The sequence below is a fragment of the Artibeus jamaicensis genome, unplaced genomic scaffold, assembly GCF_021234435.1.
Source record: "Artibeus jamaicensis isolate MK-2021 breed Jamaican fruit bat unplaced genomic scaffold, CSHL_Jam_final scaffold_474, whole genome shotgun sequence".
In the NCBI taxonomy this organism is placed as follows: domain Eukaryota; kingdom Metazoa; phylum Chordata; class Mammalia; order Chiroptera; family Phyllostomidae; genus Artibeus; species Artibeus jamaicensis.
In genome coordinates, this window is record NW_026522046.1 from 28886037 (window position 1) to 28898418 (window position 12382).

At 39.2% G+C, this 12382-nt stretch overlaps 1 protein-coding gene across 1 annotated transcript in view; it reads left to right on the forward strand.

Moving 5' to 3' along the window:
- Positions 1 to 12382, forward strand: part of DHX36 (DEAH-box helicase 36) — a 36049-nt gene that overhangs the window by 11286 nt on the left and 12381 nt on the right. The window contains exons 10-17 of the mRNA XM_037140035.2: positions 3899 to 4039; positions 4324 to 4426; positions 4986 to 5073; positions 6008 to 6063; positions 7495 to 7559; positions 8296 to 8439; positions 10427 to 10544; positions 11401 to 11499. Of these exons, the coding sequence (XP_036995930.2) occupies positions 3899 to 4039; positions 4324 to 4426; positions 4986 to 5073; positions 6008 to 6063; positions 7495 to 7559; positions 8296 to 8439; positions 10427 to 10544; positions 11401 to 11499 (814 nt within the window). The remainder of the gene's footprint in view (positions 1 to 3898; positions 4040 to 4323; positions 4427 to 4985; positions 5074 to 6007; positions 6064 to 7494; positions 7560 to 8295; positions 8440 to 10426; positions 10545 to 11400; positions 11500 to 12382) is intronic.

Below are 12382 nucleotides of genomic sequence, written 5' to 3' on the forward strand. Positions count from 1 at the left end.
TATTACACTACAATGATAGCCAGGAATCAGTATTTTTACAAAGATCCCTGGGCAGCAAAGTTTAGGATGCTCTGATTCTCCTGCCAGTTTTTTTCCTTCTCCTTTGCAGGCATCCATTCCCCACCTTTTAAATATAATTTTCCCCTAAGTTCTCTGCTGGCCTTGTCTCTCAGTCTGTTTTGATTTCACTGTGTAATTTTGTTTCCATGGCTGTACTTCTGTATTTTCGTAGTTCTATGAGCTAGAGCTTCAAAACCGAAGCTCTTCCTGAACTCTAAACTTGCTGTCTGACTCTACCCAGCAGCATTCAGTACCACAGATACCTTGAATCTCACATTTTTAAAACAGAAATCATCTTTCATCGTATTCCCACCATGCTTCCACCAGAAAAGCCTTATAATGAGTACTGATGTTATCCTCCGCCCAGTTGTCTAAGCTGTACATCAAAAAAAGCCAGTGTTTTATCAAGGAGTTATGGACTGGAATAAGTTCGCTGCTTTACTTGTTTAGTAACCAAATTACGTTCAGTCATTCCGTACTCCTCCCCTACGCCCCCCCCCCCACCAAAATGCAAACCCTAAGAGCTTTTGCCTCGAATATACGTCTTCTCACTTTTATTTCTTTTTCTTAAGATCTGTATGTCTCTTCTGTGTTAATTTAATAGTTTCTCCTTTGGCACTGTGGTTTTCTCTCTCTCAAATACTGCCATATGTTTTTCCAAAAAAATCTGCTCATGTGCCTTTCTACCCCTAGACAGCGTCCTTGAGATTTCCCTTTAAAAACGTGTTTAAGAACCTGTATTGGGTTATCATGGCCTACAGCAGAGCATCTCGCTGGTATGCTCAAGTTAGTGATCCCTTCAACACTGGCCCTTAGCTGTTGGCCGCCTTCTGCAAGGAGCTGTGCAGAATTGTGTTTGTATTCTGACCAGAAAAGGGCTGGGGCAGCAGAGCCCCACAGGATCAGCTTCCAGTCCCCAGGCTAGTCGTTTGAAGGCTCCGCACAGTTCGGCCAGTCCTGCTGTCGCCTCGTGCGTCCCATGGCCTGCCCATCTTAAATGCAGTGTTTCCTACCATGCCAGCCGTCCTCATCCAGTCAGATTGCCCTTTCATTCGTGACATTTCGCTTTGTTACGTGGTATTTCCTTCTAGACTTAGTTTGCCACCTTCTCCATCCTTTCGACTATAAACTATTATGTAAAACTAAATCCCAGCCTTATTGCCCATGAAGCCATCTGTGACACCTCTCACAGGATGACTTGCTTTCTCATGGGGACTCCTGTAGTGCTTATGTCCCTTATAGCATTTACCTTGTTGCTATGTAATGTGTGTCTGTATTTACCTCTTGTGCTAGAGTCCACATTTTTCGAGGTCAAGGATTTAGTCCTGTTCATCTGTGTAACTAGGATGTAGCACAGTGCCTAGCCTCTAGTAAACCTCTGGATGAGGATGTGGACAGTTTTAGAAACACAGATTTTTTTCAAGATTCCACAGTTCACTCCTTAAACAATAAGGTGATAATAGCGGGACGGTGAGAAGAAAGATCCTGCTGTGTATTTTACGTGGAGAAAAGTCAGCTGAATTTTGAACTTTATGTCTTGATTGTGCGCTAGGGTCTGAGCATACAGCTTGGGAAAGACTTGGTACATACCTCACAACTTACAGGCAGGGATGCATGCACGTTATTGATTTAAGGTATGATTGACCTGTGTGGGAAAACTGTGTTGGCAGTGAGTTTATAGATGGCAGGATGGGCAGGGCAGGGCAGCAGTGACATTCAGAGGAAGAGAGAGGAAGTGCGCATGTCAGAGAGCATGGAGCACGCTGGAAGCGAGAGAGGGTGGTGCATCGGTCTTCCACGCCCTGGTTTTATCAATGTGCATGAAGAGGGGAAAGGAGGGAAACGGAGTGGAACATCAATGTGTGGTTGCCTCTTGTGCGCCCCCTGCCAGGGACCTGGCCTGGGACCCAGGTGGCGGCCCTTACTGGGAATTGAACCAGTAACCCTTTGGTTCACAGGCTAGCTAGCACTCAATCCACTGAGTCATACCAGTCAGGGTGTTGTCCAAAAATTTTTATGCCCTTCCTCAATTCCACTTTCCACGATGTGTCTACTTCCTACCACAGCACATTTACCACTTGTTTTCTAAGAGAATATTAATCAACAGCTTGACAATAATGAAACTAAGTTTCAAGGATCAGTAATCTAAAATTATATCAAAATGGAATGCTTTCCCTTTTTTTAAGATTTTATTTATTTACTTTTTTAGAGAGAGGGGAAGGGGAATGAAAAAGAAAAGGAGAGAAACATGAGTATTCCAGAGATAAATGGTTGCCTCCCATATGTCCCCTACAGGGGACCTGGCCCGCAACCTAGGCATATGCCCTAACTGGGAATCGATCCAGTGACCTTTTGGTTCACAGGCTGGTGGCACTCAGTCAGTCCACTGAGCCACACCAGCCAGGGCAGGGCTTGCTTTCTTAAGCTGTCCAGAAGGCAGGTTAGGTGCAAGGAACCGTAGCTAACGGGTCTCTTGAAGCAAAGGGATAGTATCTATGTAGCCATCCCTAAGAGGGGAGTTGAAGGAGGGTGGTCCTTGGATAGAAGTTTGGAGCAGACACTCCAGCTTTCACCTTCCAGAAGAGCTGCGCTGCAGGGAAGAAGGAGGGAAGAAAGTGGGGCGAGATGAGACAGAAGGCTGTGATTGGGCCCTTGGGGTGGGGGTCGAAGGTGACTTCTGGTGGCGGAACTGCTGGGAAGGGAGCCAGCCGTGGGTCCGTCCTGCTGACTAGGACTGATCTCTGTCTCAGGTCGCCTTACCTCAAGTCTGTGCCTCTGTGTGTATCGAAGACTTAGGGGGATCCCGGGTCGCAGGTACTGAATAGGGAAGGGGGCTAACACTCTTTGGGTGTCTGCTGTGTGTCAGGCACCGTGCTTTTTTTTTTTTTAACTCTGTCACATACTTTTATACTAATGCTGTTGTCAATATTAATCTCTCAGATAAGGGAACAAAAGATCCACGAGTTACACCTTTTCAAAGTCACACAGGTAGTCAATGGCAGAACAAGCACATCATTCTATAATTTGACTCACAAAAACCGCATTCCAAACCCCCCGATCCATCTAGATGCTGTCCCCCAGGCGAACTGTGAGGGGATTTGGGCTTGAGTTCAGGTTCATTTTTGTCTTTCTACCACCACATTCCCAGAACCCACTTACTAATAGGTGGGATCCTGGGGCAGATGTGCCCAGCTTAGAGCCGTCTCCCTTCAGCACGGGGGCATCATAGCAGAGCTCTGGACGGGCGAGAGGTCCGAATGCTGCTTCTGGCTCTGCCATTAGCTGTGTCTGCGGGCCTGAGCAGAATGAAATAGTTCTCAAGCATGGGACTGTGTGTTCATAACCACATTCTTTGAATCTCCTGGGCCACCAATTAAATTCTTGAATTAGCAGACACCAGCCAGACTTGAATCCAGATCACAAGGTATAGGATTTCAGAATTTATATACTCTCCAGGGAATTCTTATGTGTACTCAGTTTTCGAAATCTCCTATATGTAAAATCTGAGTCTTCTGCTAGGCAACATTAACTATTATTTTGGACTTAATGTTTATCTTTTGTTTTAGGGCAAACTTAAATTGAAGGTGAACATACTCTAATTTTGACTGCTTATAATGACTGAGAGTTGTTATGTGCTTTGGTAGAGAAGAATGGTTTTCATCAAGAATGTCAGGTTTTATGTCAATGAACACTTACAAATTAGATATTTAACTCTAGTGTTCACTAGAAGTTATTTTTTATAATCTTTTAAAAATCCTAAATGTAAAAAGTTACAGATAATAGCTAAAACCAAGGAGTTTCCAAAAAGTGAAGCTATTTAAGGATGTTTTTGTTTTAGATATGTTCCAGAACAAAAAGAACACAGATCCCAGTTTAAGAGGAGTTTCATGCAAGGGCATGTAAATAGACAAGAAAAAGAAGAAAAAGAAGCAATCTATAAAGATCGCTGGCCAGATTACATAAGGGAACTGCAGAAAAGGTAAGTTTATTTTGTTTGAAAGTCAGAACACAGTGACTAACTGACTAAAACAAAAAGCAGCAATTATCATATTGAATTTGTAAGTATTTAAGGAGATTATTGCAAGTCTCATATTCCAGCTGAATACTATGCTATTTTGATTGCTAACTACTATTATTTTCCTAATAATTCTGCTATCTATTGATTGTTCCCCTATTGGCAGGTTGAATTAACTTTTAGATTTTATAGCACATTAAATATTAGGAAATGTTACTATTTCATGACTTTCTGTTTAACTTTGCTAGGTATTCTGCAAGTACCGTAGATGTTATAGAAATGATGGATGATGATAAAGTTGATCTGAATTTGATTGCTGCCCTTATTCGATACATTGTTTTGGAAGAAGAGGTTAGTTTTCTTCAAGTGACATAATTTTAATTTTATTTTCATATCAAAGCCATGAAAAAAGAAAAATACAATTCCTTAAATGCATTTTTTTTTTTAAGTAATTGATTTTTAGGAAGAGGAAGGGAGAGAGAAATACCCATTTGTTGTTCCACACATTCATGTGCTCACTGGTTGCCTCTGGTTGGTGCTCTGACTGGGTGTTGGTCTCACAACCTTAGCACATTGGGATGACCCTCCCAGCAACCGAGCTGCCCAGCCAGGGCCTCTTAAATGCCTTTTAAAAACGACCTATGGAAGAAATTGCTTTTGACACCAGGAATGAGAATCTCAAAATACCAAATGGTTTAGGTATTTGACCTATTTGAAGAAAAGAATGAACAGATGAAAAAATCTGGTTTATAAATTCTGTTTTTAAAAAGCAAGCTTTTACTTTTTACTTATAATCTGTAACCAAAATTATCCTGAGGTAGTATAATTTTAATGAAGAATTAAGTGTGTACAGATTTTTAGTGTATTTTGTTATGTAATCCTTTGTAATGATTATTTCTCCCCCATACAGGATGGTGCAATATTGGTCTTTCTACCAGGCTGGGACAATATCAGCACTTTACATGATCTCTTGATGTCACAAGTGATGTTTAAATCAGGTATTACAGAAATATATTTTATTGCAACTCCAAGAGTGGTCTAATTTTTTGCTTTTTAGGTTGTAGCTATTACATGGGATCTTTAAATATAGAAGCACACACCTCTAAAAAGTAAAGACAATTTCTTCTATAACCACAGTGCCATTATCCTACCTAAGTATTAACATCACTAAACAATCCAGTCTACATTCAGTTTTCCCCATTTTGCCCCCAAAGTGTCCTTTACGGTGAGCTTGTTCAACTGTAGCAAAGTCAAACCAGATAATCTCTAACTCCAGTTCTAGATAGAACATCACTCCCATTCTCCTCTTATTTTTCCCATGGTGATGACTTACAGAAAAAGCTAGGTCAACTTTCTGGATTTGTCTGAATCTTCATGGTATCATTTCATTTGATTATTTTTTTCCTGAATTTTCTATGAACAGGAAGTTATATCTGTAGGCTTGATTCGGTCTGAGTGAAGTAGGCTGGTTTGACTTTGGATTGAGTTGATGTATTTTGTGTCATGTCGCAGAGAAGTAATGGAGCATTTCTTAGCAATACTAATTACTTGACAGCATTTACTACTATTTAAGTCCAGAGGGTCACCAGAGTGTGGGGAGCATCATACCTCCTTTGAATAACAACAGCTCTTTTCTGGGGGTAATATCACTGTCTTGATTCACTTGGGCACTGTTGCTAGAAACCTAAGTCAGCACTGCATTTTTCGTAACCACAGCTAAATGTGAAATTTGCCTTTGCTTCTTAAACACTCACCCTCTCTTTCCCGTCACTATACTATGGCAAACTTTCTGTTAGCTAAGAATCGTGACGGGCTTAAGCTATTTCATTTTGAAACTTAAAATGTATAAATGTAATTTCTTAAAATTATGTTCCGTATGTGTCTGATGGAGCTGCAATTGTCCTAAAGTTTAATTTTATTTTTAATTTTCAGACAAGTTTCTTATTATACCTTTACATTCACTGATGCCTACAGTTAACCAGACGCAGGTATGTTGTTAAATTTATTCGGCGTCTTTCAAAATGAGGCAAGCCTAAAGGACTGTTACTGCATTTCATTTATTTATTTTTAAGACATATTCTAAAATAGTTATCCGGGTAAAAAATACTTCTTTGAGAACCTCACAGATGAGTTTTCAAGGGGATGATTTTAAAAAAAATGTGGATAAGAGAATAATCTGCACATCAAATTAGTCAGTCAACATTAGGGGAAAGTTTATAAAGATTGTTTTCACCAATAACTTGTTTGGTGTTCCTGAGTAAAAGAAAAAGAGTGTGTGAGTATCAATAAAAATGACATACTATAGCTTGATATTTGAAAATTTGATTTACAGCATTAGTATATTTACAGGTATGAGATTTCCTGTTTTGTCAATAACGTAGTATTACGGTTTTGAATATTTTGGCTCAGCCATATTCCGAGATTTCCTGAGTTAGAATGAACATTCTCAAAGGCAAGGTAATTGTCTGGGTTGCAGTGTTTGTGGGCCTTGGTAGAACAAGATGGACAAGAAGATCTCCCTGTCTTCCCACCTAGTTTTTTTCACACGTCGTAAAAAACTATCAAGACTTTTTTCTTTTTTTGAGACTTTTAATATTCTTTCTGCTGAGACCTTTGCCCTGTGTCAAATTCAGGATTGGACACAGAGTTGGTTACAGAGTGCATACCCAGGGAAGAGAAGGGGGGAGAGCTCTCGATTCCAGAGACCGACTGCTGTCTGTCGGCAGACTCTCCAATGTGGAGGCACGTCCAGTGTCGACACAGAGTCTGTGACTAGATTGGGAAACCCCATGTTCTCTGTCGATTACTACTTTTATGCATAAAGGGGTACATTTATGCATTTTTTTTTTGCCTTACAGCCAAATGATACTTGGCTGCATTGCGTGTCTTTCATCTACTTGGGTGACTTTGTCACAAGGCTGTGTTGTTGGTAGGTTTCAGCATTTGAAGAGGACTTTTTAAAAATCCAGTCTAATCTCAAAAGCTAGCATGTGGTGGTACAGTCATTAATATTTATTCTCACGACTGGGGCCTCTGCCTGGTTGTTTGCTGTTTTTACCCAGTAATTGTGGGTAATTCATAACTCTTCTTACACAGAATTCTTCCTTAAAAGTTTGACTACACAGTAAGATGTGGAACATTGCAGTTTTTGTTTAAAACTATCCTATAAATTACTGTATTTCATTTAAACTCTTGTTTGTGATAAGATTTTAACATCTGTGGGAGATTTAGTCTGGATTTGTGGTACTGAAAGTGATGTATACCTACAAATACATTTATAAATGTTACATGCATACATATGTTAACAAATAAACACAGTGTTAAAAATGGGTAGTATCTAAAGTAATTTCTCTTAACTGAAAGAATAATGTATAAGAAATGAATGTAGTTTTGGGATTTTGATGTATTTATTCTTATAGGTATTTAAAAGAACCCCTCCTGGTGTTCGGAAAATAGTGATTGCTACCAACATCGCAGAGACCAGGTAAAGATTGTTTTACATGTCAACTGCTAGTGACTATACTAGTTTTAAGCCAAATAACTTATTTTAACATATCTTCTTCATCTTTTTTTCTCTACAAAGTACTTTATAATTTCTCAGAAGTAAATCTTTTAATTTAATCATGGTAGTGGCATAGGTTTAGTTTTTAAAATTTTTATTTAGCCTATACTAATGTTTTAGCCCTCTTCCAAAACAACCTTTTAAGGTGTTCTTTCAAAGCTTCCCTAAAGACACATTGGAGCCGATGCAAGTTTTGTTCTATGTGCCTGTATGTTTGAATGGTGTATTGTTTGGTAATTCAGCAGTTAGATATTTCCAGCCTTTAAAATGTATGTATTCTCTTGGAGGTAGTAATATACGCGTATAGCACTGAAACATTGTTCTGCGGAGGTTGATACTAAACTGTGGCCCTCAGGTGGGGGCGGTAAAGATAGGTACAGAAGTCACAGACAAGCTGTGAAGTTTGGCTGCAGGCGAGTAAGAGCCGAACACATGTCTGCAGAATTGGCACTGTGCTGCCCTGCAGCTGCTGAGGCTGCCTGTGATGAGGCGCTGGGTCCTGTCCCTTTGGTAAATGTGGGAAGAGAGGCGGCAACCCTGAACTGCTAAAATCCATTTAATCCCATAGAAATGCTCTACATTCCCCACATGTAGACTTTTCATAGATAAGTGCACTTTTGATGTGTTTCTAATATTTTATATACCTGTTTCCAAATAGCATCACCATAGATGATGTAGTTTATGTGATAGATGGAGGAAAAATAAAGGAGACACACTTTGACACGCAGAACAACATCAGTACAATGTCTGCTGAGTGGGTCAGTAAAGCCAATGCCAAACAGAGGAAAGGTCGAGCTGGAAGGTAAGATGGGGGGACCTCGTCCGAAGCCTTTAAAAAACACAGGAAAGATTTCTGTAGCAAAAAGTGTTACTGGCATTGAAAATATTATTTAGAAGAGTTACCTTTCATGTGTTTTAAAATTTACTACAGCACATTTTAAACGAGAAAGTCTTTTAATTATAGTTTCTTTGGAATTCTTTTTTATGATTTTTCTACCCTATTCCTTAATTCAGCTCATATAAATTAATATGTTTTATTTTTCTCGTTAGTTGTACTGCCTATAATTTTACTTCTTTTTAAAAAGGCACATGTTACTAATAATAACTGCTAATACTATTTGAATGTCAGGTCATTTCCTAATCACTTCGTATATACATATATAAATTAACTTGCTTAATTCTCAGTACAGTGCTGTGAGGTAGATTATTACCTCTATTTTAAGGGTAAGGAAATTAAGGTACCAAGAAATTGAACAGTTAGGTATGGATTATTTAAAATAATTTTTTAAAAATCACACAGCTTTGTAAGTAGCAGGACTTGACTCTCCAGGCATTTGGTTCCACAGTCTGGGCTCCGAATTCCTGTACACTCACATCTGTGCTGGTTTGTCACTATGAATTACCAACAAAAACCCAAGGAAAGTACCTTTCTCCCATTGATGTAAATGGTAGTATGAGAAATAAAAATTTCCCTGTCTTATTGGTAGGAAAGTGATTTGTCTTTAACACAAATAATTGAACTTACAGTTCATTTTCATGCATTTTGTTTCATTACTTAAGTTTGTGATATGTTTATAAAACCCCGACATACTTGCTGTTATCTTTGCAGGTTATCCCAGTATAACTTGGCTTCTAGGTAGTTTATTGTATTGCACAATTCATGCTGTTGAGCCAGGGGCATGGCTTAGTCTAAGAATGTACCCTTCTCATCAGTTACTAGGGGATAACTTGATTGGGGGCCCAGCAAGACGGGTTCCTCCACACAGACCTGTCACCACAGGATACTGATTTAAACGGTATTCCTCATAGTGAACGGGTTTTGGCGCACTTCTGCACATGAGTAGTACACATGCTAGGTCCTAGATTTGATCTGGAAACGGTTAGAAAATCAAGGAATGAACTATTAATTTTATCTAACTCTTCAATCCCCACTTTCCTAGTGGAGGTTAAATGGAATTACAGTGTTTTAATAGCAATAAAAAACAGTCCTCTGTAGTCTCCAAAGAGGTAAAGTCCTTCGGCAAAGCCTAATTAGCTTGATAATTATTTCAAAGGTCAGAGCAACAATATTATGTGCTCCTCGGTGGAAGCACTCTTAGTTTCTGCAGGCATGTTATGTAATGAACAGTGGGTTTTTGTAAACTTGGGACAGAAATAGGAAGGTTTTTAGATTTATTTTTATTCCTGCAGGAAAAGGACGTCCTCCTGCTCTTGCAGCAGGAGCCCATAGAACTATTTGTTGTTTTTTTAAAAATACATGGCATGCATATCCTCACCTTTTCACCTCTGTCCTTAATATTGTCCAAAGAACAATACCATTCATGTCATTAAAAGCAAACAGTGAAGGAAAAAAAATTCCAACATTCTTCTGAGAGCTCATTAAATAGCACATACCTAAAAGCATTTTAAATAATATAGACAAGTTGACACGATGTCAGGCTTTGTCACATCAGATGTTCACAGCCATGTGGAGGTTAAGCGGAGTAGACTGCTGTTACTGAGCACACTAGAAAAATAGGGAAGCTAATTCTTGGTCAGGGAGGAAGTGTTTTATTCCATAAAATCAGGACATAGGATACAGATAGTGGATTTAAGGCTCTTCAAAATAGGTGGGCAGAAAGAATATGTGATTAATAAAAGTGAAATAGTAAGTAAATTAGCTATGCTGTGGCTTGTAAGAAGTAGATATTGACTGCTTTCCCCGCCTACTCTCTCTGGAGTTCTGAAAAGTCACTGACAAATGCTTCCTTTCTGCCCCCCCCTTGTTTTGTTTTTATTTTTCTTTTCAGAGTTCAACCTGGCCATTGCTATCATCTGTATAATGGTCTCCGAGCAAGCCTTCTAGAGGACTATCAGCTGCCAGAGATCTTGAGAACTCCTTTGGAAGAACTTTGTTTACAAATAAAGGTAAATCAGTGCATGTTTAAAAAATTAAATGGGGATGGCATTCTAATGTTTACCACACGTTTGTTTTCTGTGTGTGTTAGTAAACGATGTTTTGAAACTTCCTCTGAATGCTTGTTTAAAAGTATTTAATTACGTATTGCCCTGAAGCCAGAGTGTCTGTGTTTGAAGCCCACCACCTCTCCTCACAAGCCACTTTTGGTACTTTGGACAAGTTATTTAAGTTAAACTCATACAAGTTTCTTACTACATAGTAAGCATTCAGTAAATGTTAGCTACTGTTATTACATCATTTTTTAAAATCCTCACCTGAGGACATGCTTATTGAATTTAGAGAAAGGAGAAAGGTGGAGGGAGGGGAAACGTTGACCTTGAGGGAGAAATATTGATGGATTGCCTCTGGTGTGCACCTTGACTGGGAATTGAGCCTGCAACCTAGGCATGTGCCCTGTCTGGGAATTGAACCCATGACCTTTCGGTTTACAGAATGACGCTATAGCCAGGTAAGCCTCACTGGCCAGAGGTATTACTACATCTTAAGATTTTTATAAAGTACTTACCTTTTTTTCCCCCCAGCATTTTATATATTTTCATATAATTTATTTCTAAAATAATTGGTAATTGACTTGTTGAGATTTTAACCAACTACTTTTCTCAATAATAAGTTGGTGGATAATAAAAAGTAGTATTTCAGCCTTTAAACATATTTTTATAGAATCACAAATGTAATTGCAACTTACTCTGATGAAATAACTGACTTGAAAATCATGGGTAGGTTTGATGTGTTCCTCGACTGAGTGACGGGCAGGACTATTACGTCAATAAACGATCTACGTTTAACTGTATTTGTCCTTCCCAGATCTTACGGCTTGGTGGGATTGCTCATTTTCTGAGCAGGTTGATGGACCCACCATCAAATGAAGCAGTGTCACTCTCCATAAAACACCTGATGGAACTGGTAAGCTGGGCTTTTTAAAAAATGCTTACCTAAAGAGCATTAGAGCATCTAAAGGCCAGATAATTATAATCTTACTCTCGTACTGCAAGCTACACCAGTGAATTCATGGTGCCCAACTTTATGCACTATTTGGCTGCTCACCTTGGTGTATAAATTATGAGTTAGGAAGCTATAAAAATGAAACCTTCATTATGTTCTTGTACCAAGTCCTTGTCACACAGTTTTTTTTTCATTGTAGGCTTGATTTAAAATTACAATTTTGAAATCTTTGAATGGGTGTTTTATAAAGGGTAACTCTTGTTTGTTGAGGGAATACTAATGGATGACTTTTCTCCAAAATGTCATATTCCCCTACGTGCCGTTTTATTCTTACAGCTTGTTTTCCTTGTTTCTTTTCATGCAATCAGTGTTTTGAGAAACTCGTTTTAGTATCTTAGTCAAGTGATCTCTTGGTAGCCGTCCCTGCACAAGACGGTGTTGAGAAGCTCAGAACTAGCTGTGAGTTAGAGCCCAGAGTGGGGGAAAAGCGGTTAGAGCTGTGTAGTCGGAACAGCAGCCACTGCCGTGTTACTGGGCGGCCCAGAAATGGAGCGTGTCTGTCATCACTGCAAGTTCTGTTGATGGGTGCTAGTTAGAGGATGCCAAGGTATATTTTACATATTTCAGTTTTATTTGAGTGAGTCATGCAGATTATTTTGAGAATTTGGCCCATGTCAGAACACTGCAATAACTTCATGGAGAGTCGGAAGTGGTTTAAGTGAAAAAGCATTGCGTTGCTGTCTACCCTTCTTTGGTGGAGTGTAGGTTAGGTTTAGTGAGGTCACTGGTCTGTAGGAGACAGGACAGTTCTACCAACGACCTGTTTCCCCTATTTCTGTCTACT